The following is a 24,345-nucleotide window of genomic DNA, read 5'->3' as shown; positions in this document are numbered from 1 at the left end:
CATATTCTCTAGAGTATTATGTCACCGTTCAGTTTACAGAGCACGCATATTCAGTTTTTACAGGTTTGATTTTATTTTAAATTGTTTCTTAAATATATTTATTGTACAGTTACAATAATGCAGTATAAAAAGCAAACATTTCAGTTCATACCGGGTTGTTTCTATCAGCATCATGGGAAACACAAGTACCTCCATAGCTGAGACACTAGAGGGCAGTAGTTTTGCTTTTTGGCAACATTTTATCCTGCATGAGGATTTTTAGCTTTAAGCCTTGGGGACTCAATCAGTTTGAAATGTTCTTTAAATTTAAACTTTAAACTTAACAAAAGATGAATTAAAATTAAATAAATACATAGAAGCTGCCGTTTCTAGCTTATTGAGTTTGACCTGACCAGTCATGAATTAACGGAACAGGATGTAATGTGCTGTTGTACAGTCAGATTGAAGCACATGCACATTAAGAAGGCTTGTCAAGGGACACAAGTACATCAGAACCACAGATTTATGTATCATACTGTTAATTATGAGGGAGCCCTTACACATTAGTGAAAACTTGGCCAAGATTTCAGCTGGTGAGGACAATGTCAGGGTAATCTTTCCCCAAGTCAATGAGACACACTTTGGGCTTGAAAAGCTTCACAATCAAAGGTAATCTGCTACGTTAGGGGCAGGCAATAACTAAAAGTGGACTAATTGTGGTATCGCAGTCCTTCCTTTTTACACTGATTGTATGAATGTGCAGTAAACCTGCTAAGTTGTGGTCCAAAATGTTCAGCATTTTTCACCCCGTTATGTTGAATATGTATGTTTTTTTTCTCTGTGATTTATTAACTAAAATAATACTAGCATCCACAATATAGAACCAAGGGGTTCTATGGCAAATATGAGCCACATAATTATGTTTCCCAAAATGAGATAAGCTTCTTTCCTCTATGTTAGCACACTGCAGACATAGTGCGGCCACTGGTCTGGCAACGCTAGAACTGAGAGAGGGCAGAAAGCCATGAACATAATCAGATTTTTCTGAGGTCTATCTTGGCGTTTCGTGTCCCTGTCATCCATATGCCTTCAGTCATTGCACGTGTCTTTAAATGCCTGCCATAAATCAACAGTCTTATTTTTGTTACATTTTCCAGAGGCAGTTTTTTGATTCTTAAATTTCCAAAGGGCTATCCATACCTTTTCACAAGCATGCTTTTTTGATGCTATATACACACCTAGATGCTCAGAAAAGGATTTTGAAACTGGTATTGCGTTTTAATACAATAAACGCTGCAATACTAATAAAAAAGCCCGTCTGTCCTGAATGAACCCAGATGCGGTTCCTTTAACCTGTGATATGACAGGACATACTGTACCAGAGCAGACATATTGCTTTTTCTTTGTTCACATGTTGTTCCTTCTTTTTTTTCTCTGTGTTTCGATGCTCAGACATGAACAGCAGCTACAGTACATTCTACTACCATAAGCTTTTTGAGGTTCAAATAGAGTAGCGCCACCTAATTAGAAACATCAGCACCTTTAAATTATACAATCTCACATTTTAAAAATTTGTTCATTGTACAACATCACATATTTACATTGATATTAAAACATAGAAGTAGAAAATGGTAACATAATCCGTGTTACAAATATAAATAAAAAAATGTAAACAACACAAATGAAAAATGTAAACTTTGTTGTTGTTTTTTTTATAAAATATCAATGAATTCACTGTAAATTAACAATAAATTAGTCAGTGCATAATGTTTTAAGAGGATATGACACAATGATCACGAGGACATAGGAAAATTTCATAAATTAAGTGCAAGTAGCAACGTCAGTGGGTGTCCCACAGTGATGTTGATAATTGGAACATTAAAATAAAATAGAAGCCCTGATAGGATTTCATAAACATGTTCTCATATGACACGACATGAAATAACACGACACACATTTTCATGACGGAGATAAAAATACAAATTGACATGGAAGATGACAGGAGGCGTGAACTGACGGCTGTGTAGATGGCCTCTCTTGACTGAGGCCTCTGTCACTGAGGTGTCATTTGATGTGTTTTTGCAAAGCTGATCTTGGGCCAGTTGCTATGGAAGGAACAGAGGAGGCAGCTGCTCCGTCAGCTTGGCTAGTGCCCCTCAGTTTTGCATCCCCGTGATGCATTTATCTCACACAGAATGGGATTTTTCACTTATTTTTCCCCAGGATTTCAGGTTTCTGATCCCACTCACCGTTTTCCAAGGATTTGTTTTGTGTTGCTGCTCATGATGACGGTGATGGGCCTTCATTTCCTGCCTCTCTGCAATGTCCCTGATTACGATTCAGTGTTTTCAAAGGTCTGTGAGAGTGAATGAGGCCAGATCTGCGAGTGTCTGAGTGGGCTGAGGTGTTGGGTTTTCACCAGTTGGTTGGAGGTTGGCTAGGCTCTGCACTGCCTGAATGGTCCAGCTCTGCACTGTCACAGTCCGAGTCATCGTACAGGCCCTGGATTGGAGCGAAAACATGAATTATTTGATTTAGAATGGCAACAGATTCTTTAACTCTGATGTACAATTTCAGAGTGTTTGTCAGCTATATCTGCACGTCTCTGTACTGTATACCTGACTACTATTTTGTCTCTTTCTATTTATTCACTCTTTTTTTTTGCCTACCTCGTAATTATGATCATTTGAAGCGAGCTGGGTTTTGACTTGTCGGAGAATAGCCTCCTTCTCAGACAGCCCATCAGAGCCTAGCTGGGTCGGGTCAGATGGGTCGGCAGGAATCTCTGACCCCTGAGACAGAAGGTCATCACTCTTGTCGTCGAGACGTTCGTCGGTGTTCGTGCTGACCACGTCAGGTGTGCCGCTGTGGGAATGGTCGCTGGTGTTTCCCTCCTCGCCATCCGAGACTGACAAGTTCTCCGAGCTAAACGTTGACAGGGACTGACATTTGGTCATGCTCACGGGACGCCTAAGGGGCAACACAACAGGAGAGAGGCAATATATTCATGAAAAAATTCTACATAATTTCATGGAATTAGTGGATTGATAACTTCCTCTCAGTCGAATGATAAAGAGCCACAGGCATGTTCAAACCCAACATGCGGCAGTTTATCAAGTTGGACGAAGCCACACTGGGAATTAATGCAATGGAGGTCACCAAACTCCATCTACTAAAAAGACTAACAGAAGTCTGGGTGTTCAACAATTCTATCTGAAGTGTTTAAAAACTCTTACCGTCTTCTTGGCAACTCCACTTCACTGTCCACTTCTCCTTCTTCTTCCTCTGATGATAGTCCACGTCTCTGTGGAGAACATTTACTGTAAGTAAGAAACATCAGTGTTCACCTGTTTCACTGCAGACTAATTGCCCACAATCCTGCCAAGATTTCAGAGCCATCTGGTGAGATATGACCCTGATGACACTCTGGAAACATATCACTGTTGGAAAGCTCAGCCTGTTCAGGTTTTGAATTGACTGGGCTTGATGTTCTGAAGCATGCTGCTTCTCTATTACTATTATTATTATTACTTCTTTAAGTATTATTATAACCCCAGCTGAGCACTGCATGTAGCTTAACTGGCAACAAATGAAACAAAAATGATTTGCTTTCCCTAATAAAAATTTGCTCAAAATGATTTTGTGAAACTGGGCTACAGTTAATACTTTTTCATTGCAGATCAAGTCTCACCTGACTGCGTGTCACCGCTGCCCTGTAGAGCAGAGCTGCAGGTGTGAGGCGTTGACTTCTGGGTGAGCGCGTGATCACCGTTCCATCCTCCTTCTCCTCGCCCTCTTGAGGAACACGGGGGCTCCCGAGCACAGACGCCCTCCCTGCAGCTGCTCCCCTGCCACACGGAGAGTCTGGGCTGCTGGAGAACGGAATCGAAGCTGCATCTTCACTGGGCGTGTCACTGCGTGGAGGTGTTTCTGCCAGATCATCAGTCCCTACACCCACATCTGGCCCCTCCCCTGGCCCCCCCGTCCCTCTGCTCTCCCCCAAACCGGCTGAGGCGCTCTGGCTGCCCACTCTGTCCAGCCCTGGCCTCACCTGCCCCTTCCTCCGGCCTTCAGCCTCCAGGGTGGTTGAAATGAGATCAGGGCTGGAGGAGGACATCTTCTTGAGCAGCAGGTCATGCTGCAGGCCCCTGAGGGCTGCACTGGGATCTAGATGGTGCTTGCTGCTGGGAACAGATGAGGTGGCGTTGACCATTGCTAAAGATGAAGAGAGGGTGGCTTTTAGCTGAGCCAAATCCCCACTGCTGCCTTTTCCAGCCTTCCTATAGCGGGGTTTTCCTCTGCGTGAGCGGCCAGGAGAGGTAGAGCCTTTGTTGGGTATTGTGACCTGGGTCATGGATGAGTCCAGTTTGGGGAGGATTACTTCTGACTTTAGTAAGTCCGGCCTGGAAAAGGGACAGGGACAGAATTAATTCAAAGAATAGATTAAATTCTTCAACTGCTTTAAGGATTTTCAGCTATATATTTTCACTATATCACTTAACATTGCCTCACAAATGTGAATAATTTCTTTCCTGTCTCACCTCTTGCTGTGTGAGGGCAGTTTCTGAGGTATGTTGCGTTTCTTCATGAGTTTCTCCATCGAGTTTGAGGAGGCTGACTGTCTGGAACTGTGGTGCTTGAAGCAGCCTGGGTATTTCTTGTCCAGTGATTGCTCCCTCCTGACGTTTAAACACAAAGCCAATATTTGTTTAATGGATGTCAATAGATACTTATATGCGAGAGCACTTTGTTACATGCAATGGCCCTGTGTGACTGAAAGTAATGTCCACTTGCTTCACATTATGGATGAACTTCTCCAAGCTTTTTCATAACAAATACTAGACAGCTGATGGTCAACAAGCTGTTAGTATGAATAATTAAAACCCTAGTTTTCCTAATGTTACATTTTTAAACATGTAGCAATTCTGCAGGTACTTTGAAAAAAATATAAGTACAAATCAGCGTCAGTGTGTTCATACTTGAGTAGTTCTTTCTCTTTGATCTCCAGCTGCAGCATGATAGCATTGAGCTCCATGTAGAGATTGTTGGCTCTCTCCAGTTTCCTCTCATAGTGCTCCCGGATGTCCAGGGCGTGTCTGTGTGGAGAAGAAAAGCGAGGAGAGGGACATAAATACACAGATGTGCACATTTATCTGCTACCACCATAACTGCATGTGCTCTTTTCTCATTGGTTAGCTTTCCTTTGTCCATCCTTTTTATGCGCCCTTATTCCCATTTCTTGTCTGACCTGAGTTCTTCTCTGCGCCGTTTGATCAGCTCCTCATCCAGCCTGTGAAGACATGTCCCCTCTGACTTGATCTTCTCAAAGTGGTGCCTCACCTCATCTCTCCACTCCGCCTGGTGGAACACATAAGACACATCCATCAGAGCAGAATTTCAATGATTTACAGTGGCTGAATATTTCACAGTTTTACAGAACAAAATAAAAAATGAATGAAAAAAATGTCTTGAATAGACTCTTGATGAATAGTAATATGGTGTCTAATATTACCACTACTACCACAACTAGTATGATAACTGCTTCTGTTCCTAATACAATCCCATTACTATTGTAACTATGACCATTGCTGCTATTAATAATAATTAATGCTCTGTCTGTGCAGCAATTAAAAATAGCAAGAGATCCCAGTAAAAACAGCACAATAACCAGTGTCAGCCAGAAAACAGTGGAAGGTAATGCAAAGTAAAATCATCATAGTTACTTGTCTCTGAAGGTGATCATTTTTTAGGCACCTGTTGTAAAATTCTGTTTTTTTTTTTTAGATTTGAAAATGCTGCCAATGCTCCTGTGTTTTCTATCAGGATAATAAAGTATTATTCCACTTCATTTGACAAATGATATTAACAGTGAATGATATTTGTATCGAGATTAAATTTCACTGCACCTCGATGTAGTAAAAAAAGCTCTTAGTTTGCAGACACACTGAGGTTCATGTGTATCATTGAAACAAAACCCATTAAGCTGTCAGATAATAATCAATACACTGGGAGCAGAACTAAACATGAACTGACATGACATGAACACACACAAAAAAAAAAAAATGCAGCGTGGGCATTTTTTTGCTCACACTGAAGCGTGGCAGCTGTTATCTGATACCTGTCATATCAAAGGACAAAGGAAGTCAGATATATGAGCGTGTGCATGTACAAGCAAGTGAGCGTAGCAACCTTGTGTGTGTATGTCTGTCTGTGCACGAGCAGTGCTGTTCTTATTAAGCTAATGGACTCTGTGCACACTCTTCTATGTCTCCAGTCCCCTCTTTCTCTGTCTCTTTGCTCTCTGCTCCCTACCATTAAAGCAATCAATACACTCCAGCAGAAAATACTTCTTTCTAACGTCACAAGAAAAATCCATTATGGGGCAGAGAGGAGAGAAACTGGGGAGGGTAGCAGGAGGGGGAAGGGGGGGGGGGGGGGGGGGGGGGGCAGGGAGAAATAAAGGATCAAGGATAAGTGGAGAGAGTGGAAAAGGTTTGTGTTTTGCATCATGCAAAAAAAAACAGAGAAGGAGGCAGGGCGGTTGCAGCTAAGACAAAATAAAATCATATTTGAGTGTTTGTATGTCTTGTAATTACAAATGCATGAGCTATAAAAGGATATGTGCTTTTAAGACATATCTTCCACACAATTATAAGTCTCCTGTCCTTCATTTGTTTGGGTTTGCGATTGTGCCAACATATTTTTCCCATCCCCCACCCAATCACAGGCAGACACACACCCTTCATCTCCATCACACACACCTTCTCATTTCGATATGATGGAGGTTGGAAAAGGTTCTCGCTTTGACCACAAATCAACACTCAAATGTGACAAGGAACAAAGACCAAGGAACCAAGAATAATATGTTATGATTGAAAGGGCAGGTATTATTAGTGGGGCCCCAAGAGGCCTGGGGCCCCAGGCAGCTGCACATGCTGCACTGCCTGAAATCACTGCAGCAGACTGGAAACAAATGGCAATAGCTTGAGAGCAAAATGAGTATGAGAGAAACTGGATGTTGTTGACAAGATGTTCTCTAGTAGACAGACTACCTGTGTCTGATGTTCAAGTATTTATTTATATGACTAACGACACTGGGGCTTGAGAAGTGATTATTCTCAATTATATTTTCCCTTAATTATAATATATATACACTTCATTCTCCTTTTCTACTTTTTAATATGTACAATGGCAATGAACCTGATTTTTTTTTAACTCAGATGCTGAGGGATAAAGGGAGCTTACCTGAGACTGAAAGTAAGTTTCTTGAGGAGTAGATAAGATATCGGCTGAGGCGATGTCCAGATGCAGGAGAATCTGTCGAAATGATGGCCTGTTTCTTGGCTTGCAGTTCCTGTGAATGGATCAAACAATGTTTTTGCCAGCAAGCATGACTTCCACTTTATTATACTCTCTTACTGCAAATGCCTCAACTTTCTTTTTCCATATAACTCTTCTTCCCTCCATCTCTATCTAGCTCCTTTCCTCCCCTCTCCTCCTCCTCCTGTCCCCCTCCCAGCATGCTCACCAGCATTGCCTCAGGAGCAGTTTGAAGCTCTCTGGACAGCTATCAGGTACAGGCAGCTGTAGACTGTTGTTGCCCACTCCCCAGATGATAGCGGAGGAGTCCACATCCTTATAGGGTACCTCTCCTGTCAGCATCTCCCACAGCACAACGCCAAATGACCTGCAGAGAGATGTGGCACAGTCACTTTCAGACACACTGATAAAGATGTGAAGTGAACAGATGAAAGGCAGCATGACTGAAATGTCACTCTTTTAAACTTTCTGCAAAGAAAGTTGCTTTTACCACTAACACTGGTGCAGCTATACTTCTCTGTAAAAAGATATTTGTCTTTAATGAAAGCGCCTTTGATGCTAATGCCATGATCAGTTCAGTATTATGAAACATTTGGTCACTGGTAACAATTTTCTATGGATTGTGCCCATATATAATGTATAGGTATGTGTTAAAATATTACTGATATTTGGTCACAACTCCAGGAAACAGCTGGTGAAATATTATTATGATTTACCAAAATATACAAATAAGAATGTGAATGTAATTTAGTGTCTCATTGATGAAACACTGAACTGTTTTGTAGGAGAGCAGAACAGCAGGCCCGTGGGGATGGTTACTAAGGAAAGTCTGTTGTTAGTGACTCCCTGGGTTGCCATGGTGTTCATGCACAGTATCCAAGGTGGCAGTAGCATCACATACAGCATTGAGGGGTTGTGTGATGTTGTGTTTACATGCATATTTTTAGTCTCTCCATCTCCTTGTTTATGATTTGTGATATAAATACACAAGAACTATAAACTATTGTTTAGTAGATTTTTAGTCAACGTATGTAGTTTTTGTACCATCAGATTAAGGACTGTTAAATATCTGATGGATTCCAATTATTGGTGTGTTTCTACACAGTATGATGTTATTTAGAAATATACTGAATGATTTGTCAATTTGACTTAAAGTAACACTAAAAAAAAGTGAAAACACTCCACTATATGTCATCACAAACAAAACTCACTATACATAATACATAATATTTTACCACAGCCTCTTCCTCTCTTTTGTGATATGGACTACTATCAATTGATTTACATCAATTTAAACAAAACTGCACAGTATACACCCATGCTTTGCTTTCTTTCCACATCAAAAGCTTTTTAATCCTATTTTCACTTCTCTGCTAATGCACTGCTGGCCCCAGGCCAAACCATCCGCAGGCTTGGACGGTTATTCCAGCCTCTCCTAAGCACTGCAGCATCTGGCAAATCAATTATTAAATTAGCCAGCGTTCCTTTCAGGACGGAGAGGAAGAGTGATGGAGGGATGTAGGATAGGAGAAAGAGGGAGGGAGAATGTAATGGGGGAGTTCAGGGCTTCACACAGGGCAACCCATCAGATATGGCAGAGACCCTATAGAATTTCATGTAATGAGATATTGTACATAATACTGAATAGATTTTCTGGAAATAGGATCCTGTACTCTATACAGTAGCAGGCTGTAACTAATGAGATTCTATGTTGATTCAGCGGCAGATAAGACAAATCATGAGGGAAAACTGCAAAGGTTGACCAATGCAAAAGGACAGTATAAAAGGGATTAATGACACCTACCAAATGTCCACCTTCTCTGAGACGGGTTCGTTACGAATGACCTCAGGAGCCATCCAGGCCACCGTGCCAGCAAAGGACATCTTGGTGCTCTTGTCATTGAGCTCTTTGGACGTGCCGAAATCAGAGATCTTCACTGAATCATCGTAGGTGATGAGCATGCTGGAATGAAACATTTCTCAGGTTTATGTTTACCTGTTTGAGTTCATATGTAATTAGTCTTTTTAGTGGGTTTCTAGCTCTACTGTGACAGTTTCTTATTTGGACCTAAGATTTAACTGCAACTATTCAGTGACCTGTTTACTCTAACATTATCATTCACACTTGAATTGCAGAGCTGTACTCACACAGCGAATCACACAGTCTACAAAACTCACTTTGGTGACTTGAGGTCTCTGTGGATGATCTTGTGGAGGTGAAGATAGTTCATGCCCCCGGCGATGCCCATGGCCCAGTCCATGAGCAGGGATGGAGTGATCTTCCTGCCTGCTCTCAGCACCTCGTACAGCTGCCCCTGGGCACAGTACTCCATGATGATGCAGTAACATGGAGCCTGGGTACAAATACCTCTGAGAGTGAAGAAAAGCAAGTATAGAATATTAGGATAAAACATATCAGAGTTGTTACAATGCCAGTGTTGAATGGAAACCTTTAAACTAACAGACATTTTACACTATAATATAATCACATCGTACCATTGTTAGACTTAAGGCTGCATTTCTTAGTTCCTTACACCCTCTCACGTGTAACTATGACACAATCATAAACAAGGTACGAAAAGTGGAAATTATCATCAGTCATATTCTGTATAAACATCCATTTTTGTGGAAAACCCTGTGATATAATCAACCAACTGATCATTTTACTAACTTGAAAGTGATGATGTTGGGGTGTTTGAGCTTGCGCAGGTGCTTGATGTCAGTCTCTTTGATGTTTCTCACTTTCTTTACAGCCACTTCCTGTCCGTGCAGTTTACCCAAGAAGACGGCACCCTGGGCTCCACTGCCCACCCACTGCAGGTCCGATATCTCTTCGAATGGGACCTCCCATGCCTCTGAGATTGGGGAAAAAGATGTAGGGAAAGTAGTTGGTGAGTTTGTCGGTGTAGAAACATGTCAGTTATGGATAGAGAGCATGATTGCAGATCAATTTCACCAATTTGAATGACAAAATAATGCCTCAAAATTATGTTCACAAGAGCAGCTGATGTCCATAACTGCTATTAAGTACTAGATTTTTAGTGAGCAAATGTCGGTCCAACACTTTGGTCCCGACTTAAACATCTCAACAACTATTGTATAGATCGATGTGAAATTTTGTACAGAAATTCATTGTCCCCAGAGGATTAATCCTAATGACTGATGGTTCTCTGATATCTCTAGAAGCATCATGACAATGGCATTTCTCAAATATCTTGACAGCTATGACAGTGATTGCTGTGCTTTAGTTCATAACCAAAAAACAGCAAAACTAAACACATTCAGCCTCAGCTGTACTTTTTGTCAGGAGCTAATTAGCAAATGTTAGCCTGCTAAGGGGACTAATCTTAGATGGTGAGCCTGGTAAATATCATACATCCTAAACATCAGCATGGTAGTATTGTCACTGTGAGGCTGTTAGCACCACTGTTCCGAAGAAGAGCCTCACTGAGAGGTTGTAGATTCTTAGTCTTGTTTAAATCTTTTTTTGCATTCATGTTGTAATGATACCTATTTCTTATTGCATACATTTTTTTATAGCTTCCTACTTGTTCGGAGTTATTTTGATGTGCATCTCTTCATTTAATGTGTCAGAATGTCTTGTGGTACAGCATTCTGTGCAGCACTATGTAGCAGCTCTGTCTGGTATTTGTTGAAGTGCTAATAAAATGAAAAAGAAATTCGCAATTCATACTTAATTGCCAAATACGTTAAACAACTACAACAACAAAAGGCAAAAATCATTGCATAATGGAGGAAAAAAAAAACCCCAAAACATTGGTAACTTAAGCCGGTAGCTGGGAAATATGCAGCACCACCACAGATGCTGCCATATCTTAAAATCCTTTGACAGCAAAACCTGTTGTAAGCCTCTATACCGAACTACAGTTGACATCTTGTTCTGCAGTTGAACCTCACCTTAACCTAAGACTCAGGGTGTGCAGGCAGACAGCCAGGGAGCTCTAATCTCCTGTGGGTAAGTCTCCCTCAGCCTCCTAAATCCTGCTTAGTGCCATTGTGGGGCTGACGCAAAATAGGGGTCCAACGTGCAGGAGGGGGTTGCAAAAGGGAGGGGATCTGAGAGCCTACTGTGGATGTATGGTGAAAAGAGAGGGGCAGGGGAAGTGACAGTAGTGGTGCGATAGGTGTGTGTGTGTGTGCATGTGTGTGTGTATGTGTGTAGAGATGAGATGGGAGGGGGATTCCCCATGGGTCTGCAGGGGTCCATGTGGCCAAAGACAGACTGTTAATATAAGGAAAATTTACAGCCCGCTCTGCTGCTGTTCTTAACAGGGGGAGAGAAGATTCAGACACATTTATCACATTAATAAGGAAGATATGAATGATTAATGCTCTCCAGTGATTGACTGAGGGCTCGGTGTCTAATGAGGCCCTCAAATTTCCTACAATAAAGACCGCATCTGATACACGAGAATTTTTCCTGGTCTGCTTTGTTTGATCTGAAAAACTGAGGGAAATTTACCACATCATCACACACCCCAATGTCCTCCAGAATCAATAAAGGACAGACAATTTTCCTGCTTTCTATTGTGCTACATTGTTCCTTCTGATCAAAGCTTAATAATAGGGCATTGTCATACGGTAGGCAGGCCGTCAGCTGAAATATCCCTATTTATTTCACCTTTATAATATCCATTTTGCTCTCGTCAGTGTGTATGACTCCCTGTGATGCTGCACAGAGAAGGGGAGCAGCGAGGTGCAGATGGGCTGGGAGTGATAACAGCACAGGATGAAAAGGAGAGGAAAGGAGACAATGAGAGATGGAAGGAGGAGGGGAGTGAAGGGGAGATGTCAAACGGGTGATAAAATATCAGGAGGCCATTAAGACAAGAAGAGATATAAAACTGCCACCTTCGTGCCTGATGTGTGAAGCAGTATGTATTTTCATACAAGTCAAGTTTGTTTTTGGCATCTTAACTGATCTCGTGTTCATGTCAGTGCTGGATATTAAGTGTTTCTATTTGTGGATGTGTTTATCTGTGTGTGCATTCATCCTTGGGCGCATGCTCACATACGTGTCTGTGTGTGCGTGTGCCAGGTTTGCGTTAATAGAGATGAGAGGCACAGGGTCAGAGCGTGGGCATGCATAATTCATGAAGCAGATTTGGCAGAGGAGTCCCGGGGGAGCTCTGCGCTATTGTAGTGGCTGCAGACATAAACAACACAGCGTCACAGGGAGCTAGTTTCAGTGGGGGGTAGAAGTGGGAGGGAGGTGGGGTGGGCACAAGCAGGCGAAGGACGGAGCGGGGAACATCAGGGGAAAATAAGCCCTTTGCAGCTTTGATAGAGTCCCTCACTGGCTACAGCTCGTTCACGTCAAGGAAAGTGTTTGTTTACAACATGGCCTTTGTGTGAGTAATTTTTCTAGCAACTGTTTAATGTAATTAAATTGGGGGATAAGATCATTTAATTAGCATATCAAAGCTTCAGACTGGAATTAAATGGGAGCTAGTGGCTGCTTTTATTGGAAAACTAAAAGCAACTATTGATCCCAGTGTGTACGTGCTTCCACTGTGTATTGAAATGAATTTAGACTCCTTGACTTACCGTCCAGGTCATGCTTGTGCTCTGTGGAGTAGGCTTTGCCAATCATTGTCCAGACGGGACGCAGACACCCAAACAACCCCTCCAGAAACCCTCCTCCCCCTCCGGTAGACTGGCACTGTAGCTTGGCATCATCCGCCTGGCTCCTGACTGCGCTGCTGTCCAGCTCCTGCCCCTCTCCCTCCGTCCTTCCAGGACTCCCATCATGCTCATGGAGCTTCAAGACACTGTTGGCAAAGTGCTCCTGTTGTTCCTCGCCTGGTGTCTGGTTGTGCCCAGCACTCTGACCCTCTCCTCCTCCACCCCCGGACTCGACAGCACCCCCAGTATCTATGGAGAGTACGTTGCGAAGGACACACTGTGTCGGTGTTAGGTCCATTTCTGGTGTGCAGGGTGTTTCTGCATCGAGCCGCCGAAAGGATGGGGGATCAGAGAGGGGTGTGTTGAAGCCAGAGAGAGAAGGAGAGGGGGCACGAGGTTCATGAATGAGTGCCATGAGGGACTGCAGTCATCCGAACAACCAGAGAACTTGGAGCCTTGACAAGACCAGACATAGCAAGAGAGGGAGGGAAAAAGAGGATGGAGATAGTTACAAATCATATCAAAGTTGAGAGCCATGTAGGCTGATTTTGTGTCGCCGCTGGAAGATAATTAATTAGGTCTCCTATAAGTAGAACCTTTAGCTATATTTATTAACTTAACACAAGTAGTAGAGAAACTCAGCGGAGTGGTTGTTCTGTACCACAAAACCAAGTCTGACCTAAACCACAATGAACTATCTGCAAATACAGGCAAGCACATCCCACTACAGCAAAACAGAAATGCACATTCATAGTTTCTGTGCTGCTCTGATTCAGGTCAGTTTTTCTTTTGTTTTGTTGTATCTCTGTGAAGCTTTCTATACGAAGGCCTTTAAGGGTAATGTTTCAAGGAGCACACAATAACAACAAACTCAGTGAAAAAGATACAGTTCATCTTCAGCACAAACTTCAAATATCATGGAACAAGGATTGCACATAATTGTTTTTAGCATTTCTGAAATGATCTCTTGCATGCTGCACCACAGGTGCAATTTTGTAATCTGATGAAGCTGAGAGTATAGTGGATACTACTCTACATGCACCATGTGATCAGGGTACTGACATTAACTAATGAGTCATGACGCATCTGAAGATATTAAATCAATACTACAACGTGAAACATGATTCAGGATGTGGATAAAAGACAAAAGTGTGGCCTGTCTGGGCCATAAATCTGAGAAAGCCTCAGTTCAGTTCTACGTTTGATAAAGTGCATGGCAAATAATATGCGAGCCCGCACTTAGGCTAACTGTCACAGCCATGCATAGGTATCACAGCATCACAGTAAATGAGTTAAATAACTCTCCATCTTACAGAACATTACAATAATACTATTGCAGTGTTGTTGTTTAGCATGTCCACGGTGCAGAATGGTGCCACAGCTGGTGATTTACACTCTACATTTGAACAATATCACTGGTGTATTAAAATGGATGAGATCAGATGATGGCTGTTTAATTCTGAAAGACTCTTTAAGGCTTTTCATGTCTCCAAGGACAACAACGTACAGTGCACGCTCAGTGGAGAGTGAAAATGCACCATTTCTTTTCAGAGCCTTTTGAAGTGATCCACTCCTCCTCCTCTGCTGTCTGTGACAAGCAAGACTAAGAGGTGACAGGTTTTACCTGCTCAGTGAAATAATGATATAAATCAAAACCCTTAACAATACTACAATTGTCTTGTTGTAGCACATACTAGACAAAAAAATATATTTTTCTCTTAGAAAATCCTAAACGTGGAGCTTATCAGTTTCCGTATCAGTCAGTCATTGTGAGATGCACTTCAGGTATCTTATTTTTGTTGTTCATATCCTCAGTTTGAGTCAAACTACTAATCCTAAATGTATCTTCATGCTATTAGACTATGTCCATCTCTAACAATTACCCTGGCTAAAAATACTGCTGCTGGCATCTGATGGTTGATCTATCAGCCTACTATGTCGTGATACTCAGTGTGTGTGGCTGTGTATTACTGATCTGTAATTCATAAATAGGAATAGAGAAATTATACAGAGAGCCCAAAACAAGGAAGGCACAGCCAGGATTATTCATTAGCAGAGCAACAACCATAAACCCTAAAGTCTGTGAAAAAAAAAAAAAAAATCCTCATTATAATTTTCTGCGCAGGGAGAAACCCAACCACTGAGACACATCTGGTGTCTGAAATCTGGAATAATCACAAATCATTCACATCCGACTGATCCTGTCTCTTCATAGTCCTGCTCCAGCTCTCCACTTTATTTATTTGGAGGTGTCAGCTGCGGGAGCTGCAGGAGCAGGCTACGGTCTGTTACAGGCCAGTGCATTGTGGATGTATCGGTGGGGTTTGTGCGCATCATCGCTTCTCCTCGCACCTCCTGCGGTTAAGATCTCCGGTGCATCAGTGGAGCATCACTGACAGCACTGAAGTTGTGCTCAAATACACGATTTGAGCTTATTCTTCCATAATAAAGGACAGGCTGCGATATTTTGTGCTAAGACCGTCTACATTCTCCCTGTCTACCTGATAATCACTGAAGACAACGTAACGTTTCCTACCTCAGTTCCGACAGCTTAAGTCCATCGCTGGTGACTGCAAAAGCTTATTCCACTTTATTTTAGGCTTTATTCTAATAACAGCCACCTAAAAATTCTTCCTGTCTTGGTTTGTCGGTGTGATCAGCATCCACGCTCTTCCCCCCTCCTCCCTCTCTCTGCATCCAGTGAGGCTTCTCAGCCGTGGAGGTCTGCGTGGAAGTGTGCGTTTTCTCCTGCGTTTATCCCGCTGAACAGTAAACACAGCTATAGCTACGCTCCCTTGGTTCGCTTGTTTTTCCCTGCTCCTACACCTCCTCCTCCTTTTCCATTCTCCTCTGAGGATGCGGTCTGCGCACACTCAGGAATTTATACGGCTACCTCACCTATAGTAAACAGGGCTGGAGAGGAGAGGGAGGGCGGGGGGAGGGGGTGAGGGGTGGGAGGGGGCCAGAGCTGATGTCCACCTATCAGAGGAGATATGTGCTGTGACGAGCTCAGTCCGGTGAGACACGGGACAACCGCAGGTAAGCGGGTTTATGTGCGAGTGTGGCAACTCTTAAGGCAGGGAGGAGGGGTGTGTGTGTCTGTGTTGTGGCCGGTGGGGGGGGGGGGGGGGGGGGGGGGGGGGTCAGCCGGTATGTGAGGTGATCAAAATGATGTCATCCCCAAAGCACGCAGCATTTGACTGGACAGCGCCATGAAAATCCCTTCAAACCCTATTAACGCCCTCTGTATCGAGTGTAATTGGTGCACAATCTGTGAGCACGACTCAGTCTGCCACAGAGAGAGGACATGAAGGAAGGACGGCAGGTCGGTTTTTATTATTATCATCTCCAATCTCTGCTGACCCATTTCTCTGAGAGTGAGGGAAGTTGGGACAGCACATGCAGGACCTAAATGGGACTTTCCCCAGGCGTGATTTGTTTCCCTCAGCGACTTTAATTAACCTGAATGAAATAAAAATTTCACACTAATTTAAACAACTGTCACCTTTTAACACGTATCTCATTTTGTGTTTGAAGATCTCAGTACATGCAATAACACAGTAACCTTGTCTTCAAAGCATCCTTTTATTATTTTGGGTATTATTTCCAAGACCTGGCATGTGTGAAAACTTGCTCTGTATTATACTGGGAAAATCTGAATAAATACTAAATAAATAATGAATCTTGCCTTCTTTTTCAAACTTACATCAAAATTGAACAACCACTCCAATTTTTGAGTATTTTGAGGCTTTGTTGCGCTACTTCGCAGGAAAATGAGCACTTTTAATTCATCATGGTGAGCCTATGTAGGGAACGAAAAAAGCTCACTCTCCACCTCTCCCAAATTACACAGCTCACACATTCAAGTCAGGGAAATCCTGCATGATGAATGGGTGCCAGTTTAACTCTGCATGCCAACTGGGAGATCATGAAATCGCTATAGACATTGGAGAATCTTCCAAGAGTCAAAATATTTGGCTGACACAGAGGAAGATGCGAGTTAGTGGAACAGCTGGGGATCCCATGTCTGAGCTGTGTATTTATTGAGTCTAAATGGTTGTAGCTACGTGACCCTTTTTTTTAGTGCTAAATCCAAATCCAGCCCTTATCTCCCAGATTAAGCTCATGTTCAGCTTAAACCCATAACGATGACCTCATCGTGTTGCTTGTAGACAGCGGGGAAACCCTAACTAGTGCAAGAACAAACCATGTGAGGCTGAGAAACCTGCACATACACAAGCATTCAAAGCCTCCCCCTCTTTCTCTTTTTAGCGTGATTTATGAAATCCTGATTTAAAAAAAAAGATTTCTGCTCTGTCTGAGGTAGAAACCTCCAGTGAAATTATATTTCGGAAAAACTGATTGCTTTGGTTTTCATGTATTCATGTTTTGAGTCATCCTCTGCCTCCTGCTTCCACGTGAACCCTTGCCAAATTAAAGTGAGAAATATTTTGTTTCTTTCTTGAGTGTTTGGTTTGTGGTTTATGGAGGAAGACAGAAGCAGGCTGAAACATAACGAGTTTTTAAAAAAAATAATTCTACCTTTTAGAGCCACCAAAGGGGACCAGAAAGCAACAGCAAAATAATATTGGAACTATTTTTATACAAGTAATTAAACATTCAACTAAACGTTTTACAGCGTACAGTATCACAGTGGGGCATTGTTAGGGATTAAAGTATCATTTGCTGCACTTGTAAATATTTAATTGCTTTCTTTTTCACAGTGATCTTAATGCGTACATTTTAATTTTACAATTTAACATTACTTTAACATTATCTTCAAGTTCCCTAGCCAAAATGTGATTTATTAATATTTCACAAAGGTTTTAATATCATATAAAATAGAAAGAGAGGTGGGAAAAAATCAGCTGCTTTAATTATTCTTGCTATTTTATGCCATCCATTTACACTTCCACTCCCTACTCTGTCCTAAGGCAGTCTGAATGGAGCAGTACCCCCTCTGTTCTATTTCTATGTCTTTTCTTAAAACTTTCACCATGATTTATTTATTGGTGCTTGCAGCTGCAGTACAGCTTCTCGTCAGGTATGTTCAGGCCTCTGAGGATCTGATGTCCACCAACACAGCTTCTTCATCTGCTGCGGTAACTACGGCAGAAACAAACACAGAACGAACGCCGCAGGGTATCGCTCCTTATCAGACGGAAAGCCCCAAATCTACAAAGTGACAGCTTTTCAAAAATATATTCAGTGCGACTCCCACTGGTTTTTAAAATATTGCACAGTGGATTCTGATGGAGCTGTGCTTCTTTTACTGTCATGTCATTTATCCAGCACAAATATCATTCTTTATATTTAAGAGAAGATTTTAAAAATGTGTAAAATTAGAACTGCAAAGCTTTACCCTGACTAGAGCAGCCACTGAGAAGTATAAATCTAAATGGCTGATGTAAAATGCTGCATTGTTTGGCAACATGCCTCATAATCTGTAGGAGGGAATTAACAGAAGCCTGCAGTGGAGGATGTTGAGAGGAATGCAATGTGTGCGTGTGGGTATACATGCCTCTGAGTATGAGTGTACAGTATGCTGTGTGAGGCCCAGTGCCAAGTGGTCACAGACTGTCCAAGTCCGGTTAAGGGGGAAGGGGGTAGGAATGTGTGTGTGTGTGTGTATGTGTGTGTGTTAGTTGGGTGTAGAATAGAGAATGAGGGGGAGGGCAGCTTCTGGCTCATTGGAGAGCCTATTTATGGATCCTCATCAAGAGCCCCTCATGTTACTCATTGTCACTTTCGCGCAGACACTAGTGAAAAGGTGACCAATCATCAAATCCACTCAACTCTGTTCCTATAGGGAACGTGAACAAAAGAAGCCAAGATAATTGGCACTCAGCTTCAACATCGCATTGACTGAAAACCAACAGCAGAACACCAGAGATATTCTTTTAGATTTCCGATGAAGGAAGAAAGGTGAGTGCCTGTGTGTTTGTGTATGTCTGTGTCAGCATACACTACGGAGTGATCGCTTCCTGTCTGTTGGGGGAAGCTGATATTGGACAGTATTGTCATCAATCAGGTTGCCACTACTGTGTGTTTCATCCATATTATCCACTGATGGGATTCATTAAGATTGGCGCCACCCAGTATTGGTAGGCGGCAAGGGGTGGTGTTGTGGGTGGGGGATTCTCCATTTCAACAAGATGATCTCACCTCCTGTCTGCAGCTCAGGAAGAAGAGTTTTCATTCATAAAGTTCATCCATTCACACGTGCGTGTGCTCAGATGTGTGCACACACACATACACACACAGGACCAACATATCTCCCAATGGGATGCGGAGGAAACAGTTGAGCCAATGAGGCAATATTCAGGTGAGATCATTGCTGGACACCAAGCTTCCTCTTCCCATTTCAAAACTCTACAAACGATGAGTGTTTATCGTCTTTCATTACTTGACCTTGCCTGCATTACAGCACAGCAAACTCAGGGGTGGAAAGAGGACATCATAAAAAACTGACTGACAATGCAAGTTCTTGGATAAAAGCTATAAACATTTGTGTGTCTTTAGTCATAAACTATATATAATGCACGTTTCAGATTCTCTAAATTTGCTTAATTTTCTGGCCTCTTGTGGGCAACGCAAACAAGCTATAAAAATAACACTGACATATTATCAGCTTTAAAGTTGATAAGGACGAACGTATTAGCATACAGCAGGGCTGCCCAATTCGGGGCCGCCCCCTTTTTTTGGCCCACCATAGCATTTGACAAGCTCATTCTTCTCTTATTCCTAAAGTGTTGTAAAATTCTAACTGTAATGACAAGAAATGTACATTTTGCGCAGCTAAAAAGTAAGTTAGTTTCATAGCAATGTATAGCACAGCACTATTAAGCTTTCCTATTAAATTAAATAGGTCCTATCTACAAAGAATTTTGGTAATATCTCTCTCTTTTTGTGAAACAGTACCTGACTGTGGCTGCTGCATCTGTGTACCCTAACTGGATGCATGTTCTCTCCAAAATCAGCTTGTCCCAGAACACTGTTACCGGCCACAAAGGGAGTTTCTGCCTTTTCCGTTGCTTCAACAGCACTGTTAGATCTGAATCTGCACTGTTTTTACATGGAGTCAGCAAAGATTTTAAAGTCTTGCTGGAGCTGGCTGACCTTGAGACTTTCAGGTACGACAAAAGGGAAGTGGGAGAATCTGGCTGGCAGCCCTGGCAATGGTAGGGAAGAAATGTGGCCTAACTATGCTGGTATAAGACAAAATCTGCAAGTCTGGGGGGAAAGTTTTAAAATACCATTGTATTTTACGCCAAGAACAGCTGTGTGCCAAATAGGATGCACAGTAAGGTGATGTGCTGTACCACCAGGAGGCGAGATGGCTGAACTGAGGGAAATTTCTCCACTGTTTTTTTGAGCTGGGGGATAAAATCTGGATGTTTCAAGCATGAACGGAACGTAACATTCATGTGGCCATGAATAAGCAACTGATTTCCGACCTGGCTTTTCTGTTGGACATCACAGACCCAGAATCCACAGAAGAAGTGTGGCAAGTTCTCCAAGATATATGTAGCAACCTACCTGCCATCCTGAAAAACTTTGCCCCAAGTACTGGTTTGATTTAGTAGTTTTTCTGTTTATGGCACTTTGTATGGATTTAAATGATAAATAAACACTAATCATGGTATTTCTTTGAACGTATCCTCACTTTGCATTACTACATGCACAATAGTGTATATAGTTTAAAACTTAAAAGAAAAGCTAGAAGAAGTGTTCCAGCCAATGGTGTAACCACACTGACTCATTCTGGTGTGGTCTAAAATATGCTAGTCTAACATTTAGATCAAGCACTGCTTTGATCTTCCAGGCAGATTAGAGATGCATCTGATTTCCCTTTGAAAACTCAGAGAGGCGAGAAGCCAGCTAGGCAGCCTGCTGTGGAGAGCCACTGGCAGCAGCCTGGTCAGGACAGGGTTAATAACTATAAAGGGGAGGTTGGAGAAACCTTCCTGAAAGTCACGTGGTCTGTGCCGGGAAGGAGCGGGAGGGGGTAGAGGAGAAGAGGGAGGGAGGGAGGGACGGTGGGTTGGTGGTGGGGATGAGAGGAGGTGGAGTCTGGAGCGTGTTGCCGTAGAAACAAAATCCTCAGTTGGCTGGTGTGAAGTCAGAGGCGTAATATTAGGCGGTGACTGCAGTTAGATGCTGCTGGTGGTGTGAGGTGGGTGGATGGGAGGGGAGGGGGAGAGGAGGGAGGAGGGTGACTCACACTAGAGGATGCACTCTGCATTCTAATGGATGGACACACACACATACAGTACTCTCTTGCTCACACAGACACACACACACATACACCTTCCTTGGCTACATCATCTAAAACCTTCAACCTTCAGTTCCTCTCTCATCTTAGAATCTCGTGTCTCTCTCCTCTATATCTGCTGCTATATAGCATGGCTCAGCATTATCCTGCAACACTCCACTTCAGAACATATAATTAATTCATTATGTCGATGGAAAATCCATTAGTGTACGACTTGGTGGCTTCACTTGCATGTGCTGATAAAGGGCATCTATTAGAGGGAACCAAATGCTTAGACAGGCTAGTAAACTATAGCCATGTAATTGGTGACGGTATAATTGCATAGCACACGTGGCAATTAAAGAGATAATATGTGTAAACCACGCTCAAGATTATCATTGGATTAACTACACTTCCCAAATGCCCTTGAGTGTAGAGGCTCACCAGCTGTTACATGGGAAGTATTAATAATTATGTTGACGATTTTTAGGCTCTTGTTTTGAGGGTCTTTTCTTTTTGGCTGCAGGGAAGTCGGTTTGTATCTCATTAGATGTGTTGGAGGAAAATACTTCATGTTAATGAACTTTTTCTCTCAGGGTGCCAGACAAGAAAGCATAAGAAGCTATACTAAACAGATATTTTGTCAAACGCACCATTCTAAATCCTAACAAAACAAAACAACCCCCCCCCCCCCCCCCCATGAGATTAATGATGCTTCAGGGTTGACAAAAGCAATTCATAACAACAGCCAACAGACTTGGCTAACTGAAGTGTGTAACCAAATGTGTAAAATCACTAATTATGCTTATGGACACTTAATTAATGCAATGCATGCCTCTATTTTTTCCTCTGATATTGTGATATGTTGCCCCAATGAAAGGGAATCCGACTGTTGAAATGGCAGAGACTGGAATAATTTTTCTTCAGTAAAGAGTTAATAATGAAGTTATGGAGTATTAATATTTTAATGTAACTTGGAAGTTTACATCACCTTGTTATTACATCATGTGTTATTTATTCTTACTCTAAAGGAGACATAGTTATGTCTACCAATTGAACTGCTGATTTCTGTCATTGTGTAATCATTAACATTCGATATCCAGTAATGAGAAATAATCTACTGCTCACGCACAAGTTATGAGATGCTTTGAACATAATTTGAATAGATAGGGTATTTTTTTAATGTTGTTTATCTAAATGTTTCCTCAAAACACAAAACAAAAAAAGTCCTATATTTGTTCTTCAGTTTACTATCTAACATCCACAGCCAAGACAACATACTTTCTGCTGTTCAAAGCAGCCACTGCAGTGTTATAACTCAGGGGAATGTGACGTACACTTGCCCTATGGCAAATAATTGACTTTTTGATTGAACGCTGCTTTGCTCTTCCTTTTAAGGAGAGCCGGGGCAGGTTCATTTCCCATCACTGCCGTGTGTAAAACTGGAAGCAGCAGGGAAAATCACAAGCAGTGTGACGTTTTCTCAGTCGCCACCCACAACTGTATCTCATGGTATGGGCCGAGCCAATGGGGAACCAGGTTCGCTGGCTGGTCAGCAATGTAGGAGGCTGGATGATGAATCTTCGGGCTTGTTTATAACCAGTTTTCTTGTGACTGTGACTCATTCGATTTTTGGGAAAAAGGAGCAGCTACATTACCCCCTGAGGGAAAGCCAGCTGGACATCCTCTGAATCTTAATGTTTTAGATTTTCTCTCTAATTGCCTGTAAATCTAAGCCAAAGATGATTTCTTCTAGTCAAATTGTTTGATTTGAATTTAATTTTTTTATACCCCTGAAGAGATAACAGAACCAACTATATTTCACAAGAAAAACAAAAACTAGTGAAAAACTAGTGAAAAGACAGTGTTGTACTTCCCTCCTGACTGGTGCTGTAGTTCTGATTGTACTGTATATTTTGTTTGGCATTCATATCATGAAATCATGGTCTTGAGTAAGTAAATCTGAATCTGACAACCCCCCCCCCCCCCCCCTCCCATTTATCCCTAATTTATTTTGAAGTCTTTCTGTGACTTTTCTTCTTCTCTCTTCTCATTTTTGCTCTGTTAGGCAGTAATATGTTCAGCAATCTCCTGTCAACACACATAATATTCACTATATTACCTAACATATTCAGAATAATAAGAGGCAGTTGCATTCTTTTCCAAATTTGTATTCTGGAGGAATACTGGTCACCAATTATCCACTGTTATGCTAATTACCCCACTTGACTGAATCACATATTAGATGTATTAAGAGTCATTAATTCAGACAAAGTAAAGTGGCCAATTATTATTCGTTACAAAACTGTGATGGAAATGATGGCACATCAATAGTGTCAGGATGAAAAAGACTATTGCTGTTTCAAAAACACAGATCAGGACTCATAACATAAATGAAACATCTATTGTGCAACATCAGGAGGCAAGCTGAGCCCTCAGCTGTTCAGTGCAGTGCGCTGTCCATGGTGCTGATCAAGAGCTCTAAGGCCTATTGGCAGCTGCAGAGGGCACCTGATGTATTTCCTCATTTAACCTGTGGCTGAGTAGGAATAAGATGTTGAAAATGGTGGAAGGTTGGAGTAAGTAATTTAACTTATAATTAAGTAGTTTATAATAAGTAATTTAACTTACCCGGAGTGGGGCCTGGGACAAATGAAAACTAATAAAATGGCTGCACTTTTCCTGACCAAAATCAGATTGATTCCCTCAGGAGATTCCCTCCTAAATTATCTTCCTAACTTATCTTAAAAATAGTTCATTCACAATTTAAACAGTGATTTGATAAACCTTTTGTTTCATAAGCAAGTGAAACTGTAACTGAAACATTCCTCTCCCTATTGGCAAATCTTGGCTTTTATGTCTTGATACAAATCTAAAATGCTGGTGAGTTTCTTTTTCTAGTGCACTGTGGCCCTCAGACACATTTTCAACTTTGTTTTTACCACATTTACTGTAGATGCAAATCAGAGACAAGATGTAATGGATGGACCGTGGGCGTCGACTTTTGAAGGTCTTTTTCAGCAGAAACCCTACACCCCACCCTCTCAGGAAAATGGAAGCAACCCCCCTTCAAATCAATGTTTATCGATTTCATTACGCTGAAATAAAGAGTTGTCAACGTGCCTGGTGAACTGGTGATATGCGAT

General features: G+C 42.0%; 1 protein-coding gene across 1 annotated transcript; it reads right to left on the bottom strand.

Annotated features, from left to right (window-relative positions):
* Positions 1 to 2,394: 2,394 nt before the first annotated feature.
* On the bottom strand, positions 2,395 to 13,360 carry LOC121179421 (mitogen-activated protein kinase kinase kinase 12-like). The gene is made up of 13 exons (XM_041034264.1): positions 12,868 to 13,360; positions 9,971 to 10,154; positions 9,478 to 9,669; positions 9,104 to 9,262; positions 7,508 to 7,666; positions 7,225 to 7,333; positions 5,228 to 5,337; positions 4,959 to 5,075; positions 4,521 to 4,658; positions 3,671 to 4,382; positions 3,216 to 3,283; positions 2,649 to 2,949; positions 2,395 to 2,481 (listed from the first exon to the last, which is right to left on the bottom strand). The coding sequence occupies exons 1-13, from the start codon at positions 13,358 to 13,360 to the stop codon at positions 2,395 to 2,397; spliced, it is 2,829 nt and encodes a 942-aa protein (XP_040890198.1).
* Between the last annotated feature and the right edge of the window lie 10,985 nt (positions 13,361 to 24,345).

This window comes from Toxotes jaculatrix, chromosome 3, assembly GCF_017976425.1.
Source record: "Toxotes jaculatrix isolate fToxJac2 chromosome 3, fToxJac2.pri, whole genome shotgun sequence".
In the NCBI taxonomy this organism is placed as follows: domain Eukaryota; kingdom Metazoa; phylum Chordata; class Actinopteri; family Toxotidae; genus Toxotes; species Toxotes jaculatrix.
The sequence above is the reverse complement of the archived record's forward strand: the minus strand, read 5'-3'. Positions and strand labels throughout refer to the sequence as shown.

Bases quoted from the DNA above. Each gene is read 5' to 3' on its own strand.
- LOC121179421 (XM_041034264.1), bottom strand. From the start codon at position 13,360: ATGGCACTCATTCATGAACCTCGTGCCCCCTCTCCTTCTCTCTCTGGC. The intron at 4,659-4,958 runs GTATGAACACAC...TTTAAACGTCAG, and splicing joins AAAGAGAAAGAACTACTCAA to GAGGGAGCAATCACTGGACA. The intron at 2,950-3,215 runs GTAAGAGTTTTT...GTTGCCCCTTAG, and splicing joins GTGGAGTTGCCAAGAAGACG to GCGTCCCGTGAGCATGACCA.